The sequence below is a fragment of the Schistocerca nitens genome, chromosome 3 (genome assembly GCF_023898315.1).
Source record: "Schistocerca nitens isolate TAMUIC-IGC-003100 chromosome 3, iqSchNite1.1, whole genome shotgun sequence".
Lineage (NCBI taxonomy): Eukaryota > Metazoa > Arthropoda > Insecta > Orthoptera > Acrididae > Schistocerca > Schistocerca nitens.
The window spans coordinates 797725215-797744201 of record NC_064616.1 but is presented as its reverse complement, the minus strand read 5'-3'; the positions used below and the strand labels follow the sequence as shown (position 1 = coordinate 797744201).

The window sequence follows — 18987 nt, the reverse complement described above, 5'->3', positions numbered from 1 at the left end:
GTTGAAAAATAGTGTCATATATTTGTGTCACTCTGAAATGTAGTGCAGCATTCAATAACAGTTGCATCACTTGTCATAATAATGTGCAAGTTACCTCTTGGAGTCCCCTCAAATTTATGTAAACTGTAATTTAACACTCTTGCATCTTTGTGCTGTCATTAGGTTACCATTGGATTAAGTAACACAGTGTTTGTATTATTAATTTATTTATCCAAGGATCAGTTTACAATAATATAGGGTTTTTCATCTTACTACAATTACAATTTAACTATTAAATTCTGTGTGCACGTTTGTACGTAAGAGGTGTAACATCACGTTTTAGTGACTGTAAAGTGTAGATTTGCGCAGTTTGTATAGCATAGTTGTCATTTCTGTTGAACAGCCAGCTACACAGTTCAATAAGACATCAGCTTCTGTTGTTGACATGTCAGGAAGGTAGAAAGTTTCATATTTAGCTTTCTGTGTGTGCTTTTATAGTTAATTCATGAAGACTTTGGTTTAGAGCTTAATGTGTAAGTCTTTTCATTTTGCCTGTCTGCAACTCAGTGTATCATCTTTATGGTGAATTGCAATCTATCCTTTCCATAATTGTTCAAATTCCATCGTTGACTTTCCATTGTACGGTTAATATTGTTATGGTGGATAGGATGTGTGCATTCCGTGTGTGGACGCAGGAAAATCTGGCCGCAGTTCCCGAACAGCTGAAGATACTTTCAGCTACCATCAGCTGTCTTCAGACTGCTGCCTCAGGGTGAAGCGGGGGCAAAGAATCTGGCACATTACATGGGACACCTCAGGTGTCACTTGTTTTTCACACGGGCTCAGCTGCTGAGGCACCTTGCAGTGTACCCAACACAGTGGATCTGCCCCCACTGCAGGGTGAGTGGCAGGTGGTAAAATGTTCATGTCTCTTGGGGTGGAGGGCCAATGTGGAGGCTGGCCGGCTGTCCTCGCCCATTAACCTGTGAAAGGACAGGTGTCCATTGCTTCAACATTGTCTGAGCAGGCGCACGAACAAAGGGAGGGGGAGGTTGGTAGTCATCGGGAGCTCCAATGTTAGGCGCGTTATGGAGCCTCCTAGGGCTGGAAAGAAATTCAGTATGCACTCGGTATGTCTGCCCGGGGGCATCATCTGAGCTGTGGAGGCAGCCTGTAGCTGCTGGGTGTGCAGGGTGTAGTGGTTTGTGAGTTATGGCTCAGATCGACACCACTACTGTTTGTCGCTTGGGTTCTGAGGTCATCCTAAGTTCATACGGCCAGCTGGAAGAAATGGTGAAGGACTACTGGCCTTACACACAGATTGCAAATGGAGCTCACAATTTGCAGCAACATTTACAGAATTGGTCGGGGTCCTCAGATTTGAAGCTGAGTGGATGGTCTCGAGCAAAGGCTCCGTTGATTCTGTGTCGGTCTTGGCTGCAGATATCTGGAAATGCATTATCAGGTGGAGAATTGGATTACTCCCATTGACAGGTCAGGATTGTACTACACAAAGGAAGCAGGTACTTATGTAACACTGTACTTTTGGAATGCACGTGGGTTTTTTTAGGCTATGGAGTAGTTTGAGGTCCTCTGACGAACGTACGCGAATCGGTATGCAGAGAGCGAAATCAGACTGTATACAAAGTGGGCACTTAGAGTGAAAGAATTTTAACAGTAAGTTGTTGAATTATTTGTAACAAAGTTAATGGATTTACTGTCCTCCAGGGAAGTTGTCATGCTGAAATTGTTCTCAGAACTGAGAGCGGTTTGAACCCAAACTAAAAAGCTCTGAAATATTTATCAAGGCATGGATTTTATGTCAAAAAAGACCCAAGGAAATCCAGTATCTGCAGCAGTCCTACTTTCAGTCTTGCTCTGCTGCATCGGTGAAGAAGAAAAGTGTTCAGACGAAAGAATATTGTTTACATCAGACCTGTGTTAGTTTTGTGCTAGTTTTACATCCAGGTACCACACATGAACTTTCATGAACAATACTGAACACTGCTACACTCCATAGAGGAGTAGATTTTCTTCCCTCCCCAGAATTACTAATGTGTGAAAGGACACTCAGGATTCCACAACTGACATTTTGTAAGGGTTTTCATTCAGGGGAGCGATGGTAGGGTGTGGGCTCATGAAGGGACTAGCATCTGATGATACTCATATCCATAGTCCAATTAATTGAACATATTTATTCTTACTGCAATACATGTGTACACACTTGCAGTCAAGGCCCCAGCTGCCTACTGGCTTAAATCTGGTGCAGATGTCACTGGCAGTGATGCTTTGTGTCATGCAGTCATGAAGTGTACACGAGTGGGCCTTCAGCTCCGAAAGCCTGTATTGATGATGTTTTGTTGAATGGTATGCACACTGACACTTGTTGATGGCCCAGCATTGAAATCTGCAGCAACTTGTGGAAGGGTTGCACTTTCCTGATATTCACGGTACACTTGTGAAATGGTCTTACGGGAAAATTCCTACTTCATCACTACCTCAGATATGCTGTGTCTCATTGCTCATGCGCCGACTATAATTCCACATTCAAGCTCACTTAAATCTTCATAACTTGCCATTGTAGCAGCAGTAACCGATCTAACAACTTCACCAGTCGCTTGTTGTCTGATATAGGTATTGCCGACCACAACACCGTATTCTGCCATTAATACATATAGACTGGATGCTGTTTTTTTTTTTTTTTTTTTTTTTTTTACAGACACGGTCAATTTGCTGCACTCATGAAAGTCATTTGTCTATGTAGAAACCCAAAAATTTACATTCCAAACAGGATTTTGATAGAATTTCATCCCTCAAAATGTTGTGCCTATTTGAATGACTTGGCTTAAAGTGAATAATATTTGTTTTTCAATGTTTACTTTTAAGTTATCTCTTTCAAAGTGAGCTCTAGCCTTTTCAAAAAAGTGTTGATTTTCTTCGATTAGGCTGAGCTCACTGTCTGCACAACAGGTACCAGATGTGTCAGCGGCACACACAGTGATGAAATGCTTATTTTCAAAAGAACTTGGGTTATTATTTACATAACACATTAAGAGCAGTGGATCTAAAATGGAGCCCTGAGGAACAGCAAAATATATATCTCTGATTCTCGACCGTTTCCAGTGTTTTTCTGTTATGTATATTTCCTGTCCACTGTCATAAGTATATCATATATAATTTCTGTAGAGTGTCATCAGTAGACCTTGGGAGTTTTTATTTATTCTCTGTAAAGTTTTTATTCCTTTTTTCCAAATTTCTCTTTTGTTTCCTCCACTGTTTGCTTTATGTATAGATTGAATGGATTATTGGGTTGGCTGTAATTCTGTTTCACTCTCTTTTTACCTACTACCTTCCTTTCATGTACTGACACCCTTAGAACTGCAGTCTGGCTTCTATGACTGTGAAAGTCACCATTGGCGTGTGGCAAAACTCTTCTTGGAGTCCAACGGTATTTCGCCCATCTTATGTGTTTTGGTTACCTCACTGATCAGCTTTGACATAACTGGTTGTCTAAGAGCTCTTAATAATTCCAAGTGAATGTCATCCACTCAAAGTGCCTCATTCTGACTTAGGTCCTTCAGTGCTCTGTCAGTTCTTGTCACAGTATCCCCCCCCCCCCCCCCTCCCAATCTCATTTTCATCTACAACACTTCCCTTTCCATAATATTGTTTTAAAGTTTCTTGCTTTTATGTATTTCTTCTATATATTCCTTTTGGCATTCCATTCATTGCTTAGTACGGACGTACTATCTGAGATCTTGATATTAATACAGCTGTTTCTTTTTTCACAAAAGGTTTCTGTAATCTCTCTGTATGCAGCACCCATCTTTGTCATGGTTGTACATGCTCTACAGCTTTACATTTCTTATCTAGCAATTGTTTTGTCATTTTACACTCTTTGTCATCCTCAGTTTTTAGATGTCTGTATTCATTTTCCATGATTCATCTGTTGCATTTTTGTATTTTCTCCTGTCTTCTGTTGAATTCAGTATCTTCTATACTATGCAAGGGTATCTACTGTACCTTGTCTTTTTGATAATGTAATCCTCTGCTGCTTTCATTGTTTCATCTATAAAAGCTGCCCATTTGTCTTCTATTGTATTCTGTTCCAGTATTTTAGTCAATAGTTGCCTAGTGTTCCCTTTGAAACTCACAACAAGCTCCATTTCCTTCGACTTAACTAGGTCCCATCTCCTTAATTACCCACTTTTCTGCAGTCCTGTTTTAATCTGCATTTAATAAATGATAAATTATGGCCAGAGTCCACCTCTACTCCTGGAAATGTTTTGCATTTTAAAAATCTGGTTTCTAAATATTATCTGTATTACCATTATGTAAATCTGAAACCAGGTCTCTTCCATGTTTAGTCTTCTTTGGTGATTCTTAAACAAAAATCTGAAACCAGGTCTCTTCCATGTTTAGTCTTCTTTGGTGATTCTTAAACAAAAATCTTGCTGTGATAAATTTTGGTCTGTGGAAAATCATAGTAGGTGGCTTCCCTTCTCATTACTTTCCCCCAGTCCGTTTTCTCCTACTATTTTTCCATCTCTTTCCTTTCCTAATCTCGAATTCCCCACATCTATCACACACACTGGAAAAAAGCACAGGTGATGCCTGTATATAAGAAGGGCAGAAGGACGGATCCTCAAAATTACAAACCAATATCCTTAATATCGGTTTGTTGCAGGATTTTTTAACATATTCTCAGTTCGAATATAATGAATTTCCTTGAGACAGAGAAGTTGCTGTCCATGCATCAGCATGGCTTTAGAAAGCATCACTCCTGCGAAACTCAACTCGCCCTTTTCTCACATGATATATTGCGAACCATGGATGAAGGGTATCAGATGGATGCCATATTCCTTGACTTCCGGAAAGCATTTGACTTGGTGCCCCACTGCAGACTCCTAACTAAGGTATGAGCATATGGGATTGGTTCCCAAATATGTGAGTGGCTCGAAGACTTCTTAAGTAATAGAACCCAGTACGTTGTCCTCGATGGTGAGTGTTCATCAGTGGTGAGGGTACCATCTGGAGTGCCCCAGGGAAGAGTGGTCGGTCCACTGTTGTTTTCTATCTACATAAATGATCTTTTGGATAGGGTGGATACCAATGTGCGACTGTTTGCTGATGATGCTGTGGTGTACGAGAAGGTGTCGTCGTTGAGTGACTGTAGGAGGATACAAGATGACTTGGACAGGATTTGTGATTGGTGTAAAGAATGGGAGCTAACTCTAAATATAGATAAATGTAAATTAATGCAGATGAATAGGAGAAAGAATCCCGTAATGTTTGAATACTCCATTAGTAGTGTAGTGCTTGACACAGTCACATCGATTAAATATTTGGGCATAACATTGCAGAGCGATATGAAGTGGGACAAGCATGTAATGGCAGTTGTGGGGAAGGCGGATAGTCGTCTTCGGTTCACTGGTAGAATTTTGGGAAGATGTGGTTCATCTGTAAAGGAGACTGCTTATAAAGCACTAATACGACCTATTCTTGAGTACTGCTCGAGCATTTGGGATTCCTATCAGGTCGGATTGAGGGAGGACATAGAAGCAATTCAGAGGCGGGCTGCTAGATTTGTTACTGGTAGGTTTGATCATCATGCGAGTGTTACGGAATTGCTTCATGAACTTGGGTGGGAGTCTCTGGAGGAAAGGAGGCATTCTTTTCGTGAATCGCTACTGAGGAAATTTAGAGAACCAGCATTTGAGGCTGACTGCAGTACAATTTTACTGCCGCCAACTTATATTTCGCGGAAAGACCACAAAGATAAGATAAGAGAGATTAGGGCTTGTACAGAGGCATATAGATAGTCATTTTTCCCTCGTTCCTTTTGGGAGTGGAGCAGGGAGAGAAGATGCTAGTTGTGGTACGAGGTACCCTCCGCCATGCACCTCATGGTGGATTGCCGAGTATGTATGTAGATGTAGATGGTTCGTATGGGTGTATATAAGCTACATAATATTTCTGGGCTGTGACAAAAAGTCGAGAAAAAAAATTCCCCATTTGCTATCCATATTTCAGAGTTATTATGTTAGTTCAACACACTGTTCTGTTTTGAGGATGGGAACCAGGTGATAAGTATTTATTGTTTCAGAAATCACATAATGTTGGACACACTATCCAGTGTGATTCTTTGTAATGCCTGTGACTCTATCCTATTGATATTATTGTAGAGGAAACTTCACACTGGAAACAACAAATAATTATGTTAATTTCTCAATCCTGCTCTTTAGACATAGCATCTACCTTGTAAAATTCAAAATATGAGACATGCTATAACGAAGTATTCCATCAAAACTAAAGAAATGTCTTCTTTGCTTTCAGATAACAGTGAAAGCTTCAGTCACTATAAGACGCTGATAAGTGATGCAATAGAGAACTATGTTCCTTGTAAACAGGAAAACTGCAGTTGCTACTTAACAGTCATTGATGGTGATTTGAAGAGTTTTGCTGGAGGTATTTCAAAGCAGATGGTCGATTCCGTTGCAGATCGGTGAGTATTATTAACCTCTTTCTGTTCTTCATGTGCAGGGTTTTGCGTGTTACAGGTTTTTATGTTTGACAGCTACACTACCATTTTTCCATCTGACTTTGTCTCATATTTGGCGTATTAATTGTGTTATCACGTTGTCTATCATTCTTGCAGTGTGATGTGTCCAGTTACTTATAAGCTGCTGAGATAACTTTGGCACCACTTGCATGTGTAGAATCGTGTCTGAATTTAGGTTTGTGTAGAGCAACTAATGAAAGAATAAGCCTCATAAAACTAAAAAATAACTTTACTGTGAAATAAAAAGAAAACAGTAACTAAAATGAAGGCTGTCTGTTTGAAAGAACACATGTGAAATCAAAGCCTGTTGCTTGGTAACAGCCCATTCTCTGTTTTTCTACTACACAGATTCTAATGTGCTTTTAATTCTCCTTGTGTGCTGTCCAGAAGACACTGTTGCTCCAGCTCGACTTGCTATTTGATGGTAGCACTTTTGAGGTCATCCACTGTGTGGCGACTTGAATTCTACAGGCACTGTTCGTACAATGTGTGTGGTGTGCACTCGAAGAAGTGTCTCAAAAGACAAACAAATTCACTGAAATGTTGACTGTAAGGGTGAACAATAATTTGGAGGATCCTGTATTTATGTTCAACAGCCCTCAGTGTACCCTCAAGAGCGACGAGAAGCATTCAACATCTATGCATATTACTGATCCAAAATGTGACTGACACACCTCTCTGCTGAACCAGTTAGACTGCATGCCTGAGATATGCATTAGTACTTGCCTGACTCTTCTCCCTTCAGTGGTGATCATGAAGCATTAGACAAGTCTTGCATTTGTCAGTGAAGAGAACCAAATGCTGATGAACCAGGTTAAGTTACAGATACATCCTTGCCCAACTTTTTCCTACATTACAGTCCTTAGGGGAAGGAGGGGTGGCTTGTAATGGGCATGTAAAGATCAAACTGATCATGTGGGAATGGCTGCATATTATCTGGGCTGTTATAGCCCTCTCAGTTGCCTCCATACTGGTAGTGCACAATTGTGTTGCATGCTGTATTGCCCCATTCACAGTTAGAGTCTCAGCACAGTCTGCTGAACTGCTCTGAGAATAAGTATGTAGTGTTTTCCTGTGGCCAGAAGACTACTGAAAAGGAGATTTCTGAGGCTGCATTACTTTGCTTGCTTCCATGCCTTACGATCTCTGGCTAGTCACCCTCCTTAAAAACCTCATAGTGGTAGTTCTAATAACATGTTCATTTCCTAATGTTGCTGCCCCAGTCTAGTTGCCATGTATCAGTTTTGTTATTATTGACATCAGTTGCTGTTCAGAGTTATATATATGACCCACTGATGTAACTGAATCATTGTGGATTCTTTAAATTTATTCTTTTCTTTGTAATTATGAGACGCTCTCATTAAGTAATGTGACAATTTTTTTCTGAAAGCAGGTTGGTTTTTTTAGGATACCAATATACTATATTATTCCCCCATCTTTTGACTACAAAATCATATTTTTTTAGTGAAATCTCCATTCGATGTGATGGCCTTACACCACCTTTCTGAGATGGCCTGTATGCCCACACAGTATCCTGTACACCCACACAGTAGTCTGTATGCCCATACAGTACCCTGTATGCCTGCATAGTACCACTCTACAGTTCAACATTGGAGCTGACGTCTTACTGCGTAAGTAACCTCCCCGTCATCCACGTACTGCTTCCCGTGGAGTGCATCCTTCATTAGGCCAAACAGATGGCAGTCGGGAGGTGCACTTTTGTGGTGACGAACATGTTGAAGTTGTTCTGAGATTGCAGGAGTCACAGCTGTGTGCAGCTGGTTGGCATGCAGGAGGTTTGACAGGTTTGCACGACCTAGTTGTGATGATGACAGATACCTCGTCCAGTGATTCACCATGTTTTTGTTCACTGCCAGGTCTCAGTAAACATTCTGCGAGCACCTACGAATATCTGTGATGCTGTTGTTTTCTGCCAAAAGAAACTCAATGACAGCTCTCTGCTTGGAATGCACCTCCATTACAGATGCCATTTTGAAAGCTGTGTATAGTGCTGCCACGTATCGAAACTTTTGTGAAACTGAAACTGTAAGGGTGAAGCAGGAGTATTCCACAATGTCCCACTGCATATTATGCATTTTTTCAACCAAAATTGGCTGAGAAAAAAATTTATTACATTACTTATTGAACACCCTTTGTATAATGTGACATAAATATTAGTACAAAACAGGAAACAGTTTAGAGTTTCTGTTATATTATGTGTGCCAGTGTTCTTCATGCAGTTGAAGTATTTAGATAATAATGTTTGCAACACCTATAGGCTACATGTAGAGTGTTTTAAAAGCTTACTAGCTATAAATAATTCTGTATACTTGAGGCACTGAGGCCCTGCATGAAGTGTGACACATTATTTGTTTAAGTACAGAATTAGTGTGTTTCAAGGATGACTTTTAAAATTTGGAGAATTATTGGGTTCTGATCCATTGTTACACTGAAAGGAGAAGTGTTTTCTGTAGTAAATTTGATTCTTTTTGGAATTGCATGCAATATTAAAATGGACGGAGGGCCTCCATAGTCCAGCTTTGCAAGGTATTCATTTACTATCAGCTGAAGAGTTGAAAAGAGCATTTCTGCTATGTGGCTTTTAAAGATTTCAGTGAGGAATTATTTGAGTGTGTGTTTTGGGCAGTTGTGTTATCCCCTCAAAACCTTGTGCACAATTTATTTGAAGAAACACATAGGTTTATCTGAGTGCCCAGTGACAAATGAAGTAAACCTGTCCTGTGCTTGGTGTCTGATTGCGTTGTAGCCCCATTGTCATATACCAGTGCACCCCTGGGATTCTATTGGAAGTGTCTAAGATCTTAAACATGTTTTTGAATCACTTGGGTCTTTCAACAGATGACTGCTATACAGTCTAATTAATAGTAGACTATTGGTTCAAGTTTTTGTCAATAACTCCCTGATATGTTTAATATGGTATCGTCAGAACTAATATTCAAAATGGTTACACGTGGCTATACAATTTGTCTCTTACGTGAAGTGGCCTGGAATTTTTTTCCCCTGATGATGCTCATCCAATAAAACTGGTGAGAATGGGGGTGGGGGGACTTGGGTATGTCTCCGTAAGTGGTTTGGAAGAGTAGGGAAGTGGCCATAGGCTGGGCTCCATAGAATCTTGTTGTACCATGAAATGTGTTAGCACAAAACAACGTAGTCACAAGCATTTCAGCAACCACCTCTCAATCCATCTGGTTTTTCTCTCCCCCCCTGTGGGTCCGGGGGCTAGAATAGGCCTGAGGCATTCTTGCCTGTCGTAAGAGGCGACTAAAATGAGTCTCACTTTTCAGCCTTTGTGTGATGGTCCCTTGTAGGGTTTGCCCTCCAGTTTTCAAAATTTTCTCGAAGAGTGAGCCAATTGGGGAAGGACACCTTACATGGTGCATAGTGTCCATCATGCGCTGAGACAGCTCGCATCCTTCGTTGACATGGATCTGCACTTCCGCTCATTCTCCAGCTGTTGGGTGGGGTCACCCTCCTGGGTGTGTTTTGCTCCATCCGCTGTGCCATATCGCTTTCTGTGCTGTTGACAATAATGGACTTCTTGGCTCATTTGCACTTGATTTCCAGCAAGGTAGCCAGTCTGTTGTGGTTGGGCCTTCATGTACCCTGTTGGTTGTAGCCCCCCGACCACACAGTGATCACTCTGCTGATGCCTGCACAGTATGCCAAGGAGTAGGTGCTCATCACCCTTGGGCATCGGGACTCCCCGCAATGGCCCTCCTGCCAGGTGACCTTTACTGCGGCTGGTTGGCACCCGTGGGGATGGCCCCTAGTCAAAGTGGGTAGCATCAGGATGGATGACACGCCATGAAGTGTAGTACGTCATCTCCTGCTGGTGGTCAAACACCAGCAGTCTCTAAGCAGTCAAGGCCTAACTCAGTGCTCAGAAATACGATGCCAGCCAAATCATCCCCCCCCCCTCCCCCACACCCCAGCCAAACCATGGGAGGAACGCTAGGCTAAGAATGGCAGCAAAGCTTATTCGCCCCCGGTACCTCATATGTACGAGAGTTGATGGGGAATCTTTCTTGTCAATGAAACCTCAGTTTTTTGTGGAATATTTAAAGGACAAGTTTGGGGAGGTGGAGGACTTGTCCAAAATGCGGTCCGGGTTGGTCTTGATCAAAACAGCATCCTCTGCCCAGTCACGTGCACTACTTGCCTGTGACTAGCTGGGCGATGTTTCTGTTTCCATCATGCCCCATAAGAGCTTAAATATGGTCCAGGGTATCATATTTCACAGGGACCTTCTTTTGCAGTCTGCCGTTGAGCTGCACTACAGTTCAGAGCAGCAAGGTGTCCATTTCGTTCAGCGTGGACACCGGGGTCCGAAAGATAATTAAGTTGCCACCGGTGCTTTCATCTTGGCCTTCGAGGGTGACACATTACCCGAGAAGGTCAAGGTGATGGTCTACCGCTGTGACATAAAGCCATATATCCCTCCCCCGATGCAGTGCTTTTAAGTGCTGGAAGTTCGACCATATGTCTTCCCGCTGTACTTCCAGCGTCACCAGTCCTTCACATTCCAATACACCATGTGCCCCACCTCCCATCTGTGTCAACTGTGGGGAGCACCATTCACCTTGCTCGCCAGACTGCAAGATCCTGCAGAAAGAAAGAAAAATAATGGAATACAAGACCCTGGACTGACTGACCTACACAGAGGCTAAGAGAAAATATGAGAGGCTACATCCTGTGCACATGACCTCAACCTACGCCACCATTACAACAACAGTTCTACCATCTTCCGTTCTGCTGCTTACAGTTGGCTCTCAGAGCCATCAGACTCAACTTGCCCCCTTGATGGTGGTGGTGGTGGGGGGGGGGGGGCACTTCCCTCCCTGTTGCTCCTGCACAACCTACTTCAGGAGCAACAACCCCCCCCCCCCCAACCATCTCAGCCGGAGAAGCTTAAGTCTTCTTTGGCTCCTCTCATCAGGAAGGGATCATGTTGGCGACTCCCTTCCCAGGTTCCTACCAGTGGCAAAGCTGCCAGTGGCTGAAGCAACCACAGGTAGCTGGCCGTTGGGCTTCACGGTCTTCCTCAGTCCCTGAGACTGAATCAGTGAAGCCCTTCCAGCTGGACAAACCTAAGGAGTCACAAGAGAAACATAAAAAGAAAGACCCGCAAGAACAACAGCATTGCAGTGGCACCCACACCACCCCTACAAGCTCTGTATCTGAGGATGAGGTGGAGATTCTGGCATCCAATGAGAACCTAGATCTTGCTGGGCCCTCATACATAATGGCTGTTGATCGCACAGGTACTCATCCAGTGGCAGCAAGTAACCGCGAGATGTAGACTGTCTCATTGAGTGTTTCATGCCTTCCCAGTCTCATGATCATGTAATCCTCCAGTGGAATTGTGACAGTTTTTTCCACCACCTGGCTGAGCTATGGCAACTGTTAAGCTTTACACCTGCTTTCTGCATTGCCCTCTGGGAAACCTGGTTCCCGACAACGCGGACCCCTGCCCTCCATGGCTATAAGAGATATTACAGGAACCGTAGCGACTATAATAGAGTGTCAGGTGGAGTTTGCGTCTATGTCCTGAACTCCGTATGTAGTGAATCTGTGCCCATTCTCTCTTGAAGCTGTGGCTGTCAGGATAAGGATGACACAGGAAATAACTGTCTGCAATGTATATATTCCTCCAGATGGTGCAGTACCCCTGAACATATTGGCTGCACTGATTGATCAAGTCCCTAAACCTTTCCTACTTTTGGGAGATTTTAATGTGCATAACCCCTTGTGGGTTGGTGTCATGCTTACTGGCCGAGGTAGGGAGGTCTAAAATTTACTGTCACAGCTCGACGTCTGCCTCTTAAATACAGGTGCCCCCACACATTTCAGTGTGGCACATGGCACATATTCAGCCATTGATCTCTTGGTTTGCAGTCCTGGTCTTCTCCCATCTATCCACTGGGGAGCACATGATGACTTGTGTGATAGTGACCGCTTCCCCATCTTCCTGTCACTCCCCCGACGTCATGCCTTCGGACGCCTACCCAGATGGGCTTTAAACAAGGCAGACTGGGAAGCGTTCACCTCTGCTGTCACCGCTGAATCTCTCGCACATGATGCAGGTCACTACAATGATTGTTTCTGCAACGGGAAACACGATCCCTCATTCTTTAGGGTGGCCCCAGTTAAAGACAGTCCCTTGGTGGTCGCCAGAAGTTGCTGAGGCAATTAAAGAGCATCGGTGGGCTCTACAGTGACATAAGTGACACCGTTCCCTAGAGCACCTAATAGCCTTTATGCTGCTCTGTGCCCGCTTACACCAGCTTATAAAACAACTGAAACAGGAGTGCTGGAAGAGGTACGTGTTGACCATTGGGTGCGATACATCATCTTTCCAAGTCTGGACGAAGATCAGACATCTTTTTGGGTACGAGACCCCAACAGGTGTCTCTGGCGTTAACATCAACAGCATGTTATCTACTGACGCAAGCACAATTGCCGAGGACTTTGCTGAGCACTATGCTCGAGCCTCTGCATCGGAGAACTACTCCCCAGCCTTTCGCACCCTCAAACGGCGGATGGAAAGGAAAGTCCTCTTGTTCACTACAGCCACAGTGAACCCCATAACTCTCCGTTTACAGAGTTGGAGCTCGTCCCGGTCAAAACCCACTTGATGCTGATAGCTATTGGCTCATCAGCCTCATCAACTTTCTTTGTAAGCTGCTGGGACATATGGTGTTGGCGGTTGGGTTGGGTCGTGGCGTCGCGTGGCCTACTGGCTCTATGTCAGGGCAGCTTCTGCCAGGGTCGCTGTACCACTGATAATCTTGTGTCCCTCGAGTCTGCCATCTGAACAGCCTTTGCCAGACGCCAACATCTGGTTGCCATCTTTTTTGACTTACATAAAGCATATGTCATGACCTGGCAACATCATATCCTTGCCACATTGTATGAGTGGAGTCTCTAGGGCCTGCTTCCAGTTTTTATCCAAAACTTTCTGTCGCTCTGTACTTTCTGTGTCCAAGTCTGTGCCTCCCATAGTTCCTCCCGCATTCAGCAGAATGGCATTCCGCAGGACTCTGTACTGAGTGTCTCTCTTTTTCGTGGCTATTAACTGTCTAGCAGCAGCTGTAGGGCCGTCAGTCTCATCTTCTCTGAATGCAGGTGACTTCTGCATTTCGTACTGCTCCTTCAGCACTGGTGTTGCTGAGTGGTGCATACAGTGAGCCATTCACAAGGCACAGTCATGGGTTCTCACCCAAGGCTTCCAGTTTTCAGCCACAAAGTTGTGTCTCATGCATTTTTGTCGGCGTGGCACCATTCATCCAGAACCAGAACTTTACCTTAATGACAATCCAGTCACTGTAGTGGAGACACATTGATTCTTAGGACTGGTTTTTGTCAGCTTAAGCGGAAGTGGTGGCAGCACCTGAATGGCCTCCACTGCCTGAGCAACACCAACTGGGGTGCAGATCACTCTACACTGCTGCAGCTTTACAGAGCCCTTGTTCAGTCCCACCTTGACTATGGAAGTTAGGTTTATGGTTCAGCGGCACCTTCAGCGTTGTGTTTACTCGACCCAGTGCACCACTGTGGCGTTTGCCCAGTGACAGGAGCTTTTAGAATGAGTTCAGTGACCAGTGTGTTGGTGGAGGCTGGTGTACCTCGATTGAACATTAGGCATGCACAATTACCTACCAGTTATGTTGCACACGATCATTTTTCTCCTGCGCATCTGAATTACTGTCTCCTTTTCCCAACCATGGCAGTTCACCTCCCACATCGGTGGCCCAGGTCAGGGCTTCCGACTGCAGTTCAAATCTGGTCCCTTCTGTCTGAACTGGAGTCCTTCCTGTTACCACCTCTCCTCGAGATCCATTCACATACACCTCCGTGATGTACACCTAGGCCGCAAATTCTTGTGGACCTTTTGCATGGCCCTATGGATGCTGTTAACTCCGCAGCTCTCCGCCACCACTTCCTCTCGATTCTCAACATGTACCGGGGCCATGAAGTGGTTTACACCGATGGCTCTATGGCTGACGGTCACGTAGGCTTTGCGTATGTTCTTGGAGGACATATTGAACAGCACTCCTTGCCAGATGCCTGCAGTGTTTTCACTGCAGAGCTGGCGGCCATATCTCATGCTCTTGAGCACATCCGCTCATGCCCTGGGGAGTCATTTCTTCTGTGTACTGACTTGTTGAGCAGCCTACAAGCTATTGACCAGTGCTACCCTCGTCATCCTTTGGTAGCGTCCATTCAGGATTCCATATATGCCCTGGAACGGTCCCATCGTTCAGTGGTGTTCGTGTGGACCCCAGGACATGTCGGAATCCCAGGCAATGAACTTACTGACAGGCTGGTCAAACGGGCTACACAGGAACTGCTTTTGGAGATGGGCATCTCCGAAACTGACCTGTGTTCTTTCTTACTCCACAGGGTTTTTCAACTTTGGGAGATGGAATGGCTTAACAGTACGCACAACAAACTGCGTGTCATTAAGGAGATTACGAATGTGTGGAAGTCTCCCATGCGGTCCTCTCGCAGGGAATTAATTGTCCTCTGCCGGCTCTGCATTGGCCATACGTGGCTAACGCATGGTTACCTCCTCCATCACGAGGACGCACCTCGGTGTCACTGTGGTTCACAAATGACAGTCATCCACCTCTTGCTGGACTGCCCACTTTTAGCCGCTCCACGGCAGTCTTTTAACTTTCCCAGCACCCTACCTTCAGTGTTGGGTGACAATGCCTCAACAGCAGCTTAAGTTTTATGTTTTATTCGTGAGGGTCGGTTTTATCATTTGATATAAGTTTTAGCACTTGTCCTGTGTCCCTCTGTGTCCTCCACCTTAGTGCTTTTAGGATGGGGGTTTGAATGTGTTGCTGAGTGGCTGGCTTCTCCTTTTTATTCTCATGGTCAGCCAGCCTTGCGTATCTCTGTGGTTTTCTTGTCCGATTTTGTCAATTTTAGTGTTTGTTGCCCTTCTGTCATTATTGTGGTTTTCTCCTTTCTTCCAGCTGTGTTTTGTATGTCTCGATAATTTTACTCCCATCCTTGTGGAATCATTTTAATCGGAACGAGGGATCAATGACCTAGCAGTTTGGTCCCCTCCCCCTCCTCTTTTAAACACACCAACCAACCATTTTGCTCTATTCCCAAAATCGAAAGAAACAGTCAGTAACAGTCTGAACTCTTGGAAGCAACCACAATTTCAGACAAAGCATTTATTAATATACCTCCCTCAGAGATGCATTGAGGGCTATTCGCTTAGTGGTTTCAGAAAAGTAACATGTGCTCACAACTTGAAGGAAACTGTATTCGAAAATGCTGATGCAAGCACTCTGAAAAGCATTAATTTAGTCAGCTTTCAGGATTGGCTGTCGTTGATAGTACCTAAGCATTCACTTACTATGTTGATTGATAATTTGGACTACATCTACATACGTACTCCGCAATCCACCATACGATGCGTAGCGGAGGGTACCTCGTACCACAACTAGCATGTTCTCTCCCTGTTCCACTCCCAAACAGAACGAGGGAAAAATGACTGCCTATATGCCTCTGTATGAGCCCTAATCTCTCTTATCTTTGTGGTCTTTCTGCGAAATGTAAGTTGGCGGCAGTAAAATTGTACTGCAGTCAGCCTCAAATGCTGGTTCTCTAAATTTCCTCAGTAGCGATTCATGAAAGAACACCTCCTTTCCTCTAGAGACTCCCACCTGAGTTCCTGAAGCATTTCCGTACCACTCGCATGATGATCAAACCTACCAGTAACAAACCTAGCAGCCCACCTCTGAATTGCTTCTATGTCCTCCCTCAATCCGACCTGATAAGGATCCCAAACGCTCAAGCAGTACTCAAGAATAGGTCGTATTAGTGTTTTATAAGTGGTCTCCTTTACAGATGAACCACATCTTCCCAAAATTCTACCAGTGAATTGAAGACGACTATCTGCCATCCCCACAACTGCCATTACATGCTTGTCCCACTTCATATCGCTCTGCAATGTTATGCCCAAATATTTAATCGACGTGACTGTGTCAAGCGCTACACTACTAATGGTGTATTCAAACATTACAGGATTCTTTTTCCTATTCATCTGCATTAATTTACATTTATCTATATTTAGAGTTAGCTGCCATTCTTTACACCAATCACAAATCCCGTCCAAGTCATCTTGTATCCTCCTACAGTCAGTCAACACCTTCCCGTACACCACAGCATCATCAGCAAACAGCCGCACATTGCTATCCATTCTGTCCAAAAGATCATTTATGTAGATATAAAACAACAACGGACCTACCACACTTTCCTGGGCACTTCAGATGATACCCTCACCTCTGATGAACAGTCACCATCGAGGACAACGTACTGGGTTCTATTACTTAAGAAGCCACAGAAAAATAAAGTAAGTTATGTACTCTACAATAATGGCCAACTTTTGTAATAATAGTACGCATAATAATCACTTTGATTTTTGGAAGAGTTCCTGAGATTGACTTTTAAACATTCACTCAACAAATTTTATGAGCATGAAACAGAAACATAACACCAGTTGCTATTTTTTCCTAGCTATACTAGGCCTTTCACTACATTTTCCTATCAAAATTGAGGTCTATGAACCTAATGCTGTAGTTAACAAATGAGCCATGTCATACTAAATTAAAAGAAGATGTAGGGCTCGCTCCCTTCTGGTAGAAGTCATTAATGAACTGTACAAGGTTCAGTTCTTGTATACACATTAATGAGAATTTAAATAAAAAGAAAGCATCTTCTTAAACAACACAGTTCGGCACTTTCTGCCACTGGTGCCATTAAACGTCTCAGAGAAATAAATCGGTAAAATAAATTATTTTCATTCAGTAATTCCCACTGTAATTATATTCTAGTGATAACTCATCTCAAAAACAGAACATATTCTTTGCACAGAACTATGCAGCAAGAATATTATTGAGTGTCATCTTGTAGACAGTTTTTAAGTAGACATTTTAGCTACTACTTCACAGTATTATACAACTAGTCCAAATATAGTCACTACCATTACAGAAACTAAGCTTGGTCATGTGACAGGTTAGTTGTACAAACTGTTACTTATTTGTATAATCATAGCAAGTGATAACAGAAAGTGTGTTCATGAACAGATGCAGTAGTTTCCCATTATGTTACTTACTCAGTTGATATCCAGAGAAAGAGAAGAGAGAGTGGGACAAAAAATGTGGTGGGATGTGCCTCCAACATGAAAGTATTGTGAGTTGACAGAGATGACAGTTTGTAGAGGTAGGTAGGGGGAGGGGGGGGGGAGAGAGAGAGAGAGAGAGAGAGAGAGAGAGAGAGAGAGAGAGAGAGAGGGAAGGCGAGGGGGGGGGGGTGATCTGATGATTATAATGATGGAAACTGCTGGATTTAAGTGTTCTGTTGACCAACTATGTAAATATGTTGTGAAGCAACTGTCTCTTCATACTGTGAACCATACGATCAAGTACCAACTCAATGGAAACTTTTGTGTCTCTTGTACCGATGACTTCCAACGACAGCAAAGAAACAATGAGAGAGTTTTTTTTTTCCTTTGGGGTTCCATGCTAATAGGCATTGTAATATCCAAGTTTTGGAGTGCAGGACATAATTGCCAGCATGGACTTTAGCAACGAAGCAAAACAGCCAATAGTTTACACAAGGGGCACTCAATAAGTAATGTGACACTTTTTTTCTGTCGGCCAATTTCCATTGAAAAAATGCATGCAGAATTTGCTGTAGGACCTCATGGAATATTCCAACTTCAGCCCCTATAATTTCGTGAAGTTGTGGAAGTTGGTGGCACTATACATAGTCTTCAAAATGGTGTCTGTAGTGGGGGTGTATCCCAGACAGAGAACTATAATTGAGTTTCTTTTGGCAGAAAACTAGAGCGTTGCAGATAATCATAGGCACATGCAGAATGTCTACAGAGACCTGGCAGTGAACAAAAGCACGGTGAGTCATTGGCCAGAGTGTCTGTCATTGTCACAACAAGGTTGTGCAAACTTGTCTGATCTCCCACTTGCTGGTCAGCTGCACACAGCTGTGACACTTGCAGTGTAGAAACCTGTGAACACTCTCATTCGAGGTGATAAACAGCTCACAATCAAACAACTTTCTGCGCAACTGGATGTCTCTGTTGGTATTGCTGACACTCTCTTCCACCAGTTTGGGTACTGAAAGGTGTGTACCCACTAAGTTCCTCGCCATCTTACAGAAGACGATAAAGAGCAACAAAGGACCATCTGTGGGGAACTGCTTGCACGTTATGAGGCTGATCATGACAATTTTTGTTGAACATTGTTGCTAGTGATGAAATGGGTTCATCACTTTGAACCGGAAACAAAACGGCAATCAATGGAATGGTGCCTCACCACCACTCCTCGAAGAAAAAGTTCAAAGCCATACCCTCAGCTGGTAAAATCATGGTGACTGTCTTC

The 18987-nt window shown here is 43.5% G+C and overlaps 1 protein-coding gene across 1 annotated transcript in view; it reads left to right on the top strand.

Annotated features, from left to right (window-relative positions):
* The window catches only part of LOC126249769 (O-glucosyltransferase rumi homolog), a 175369-nt gene that overhangs the window by 15844 nt on the left and 140538 nt on the right, over window positions 1-18987 (top strand). Inside the window, exon 2 of the mRNA XM_049951456.1 lies at window positions 6316-6484. Coding sequence (XP_049807413.1) covers window positions 6316-6484 — 169 coding nt within the window. The remainder of the gene's footprint in view (window positions 1-6315; window positions 6485-18987) is intronic.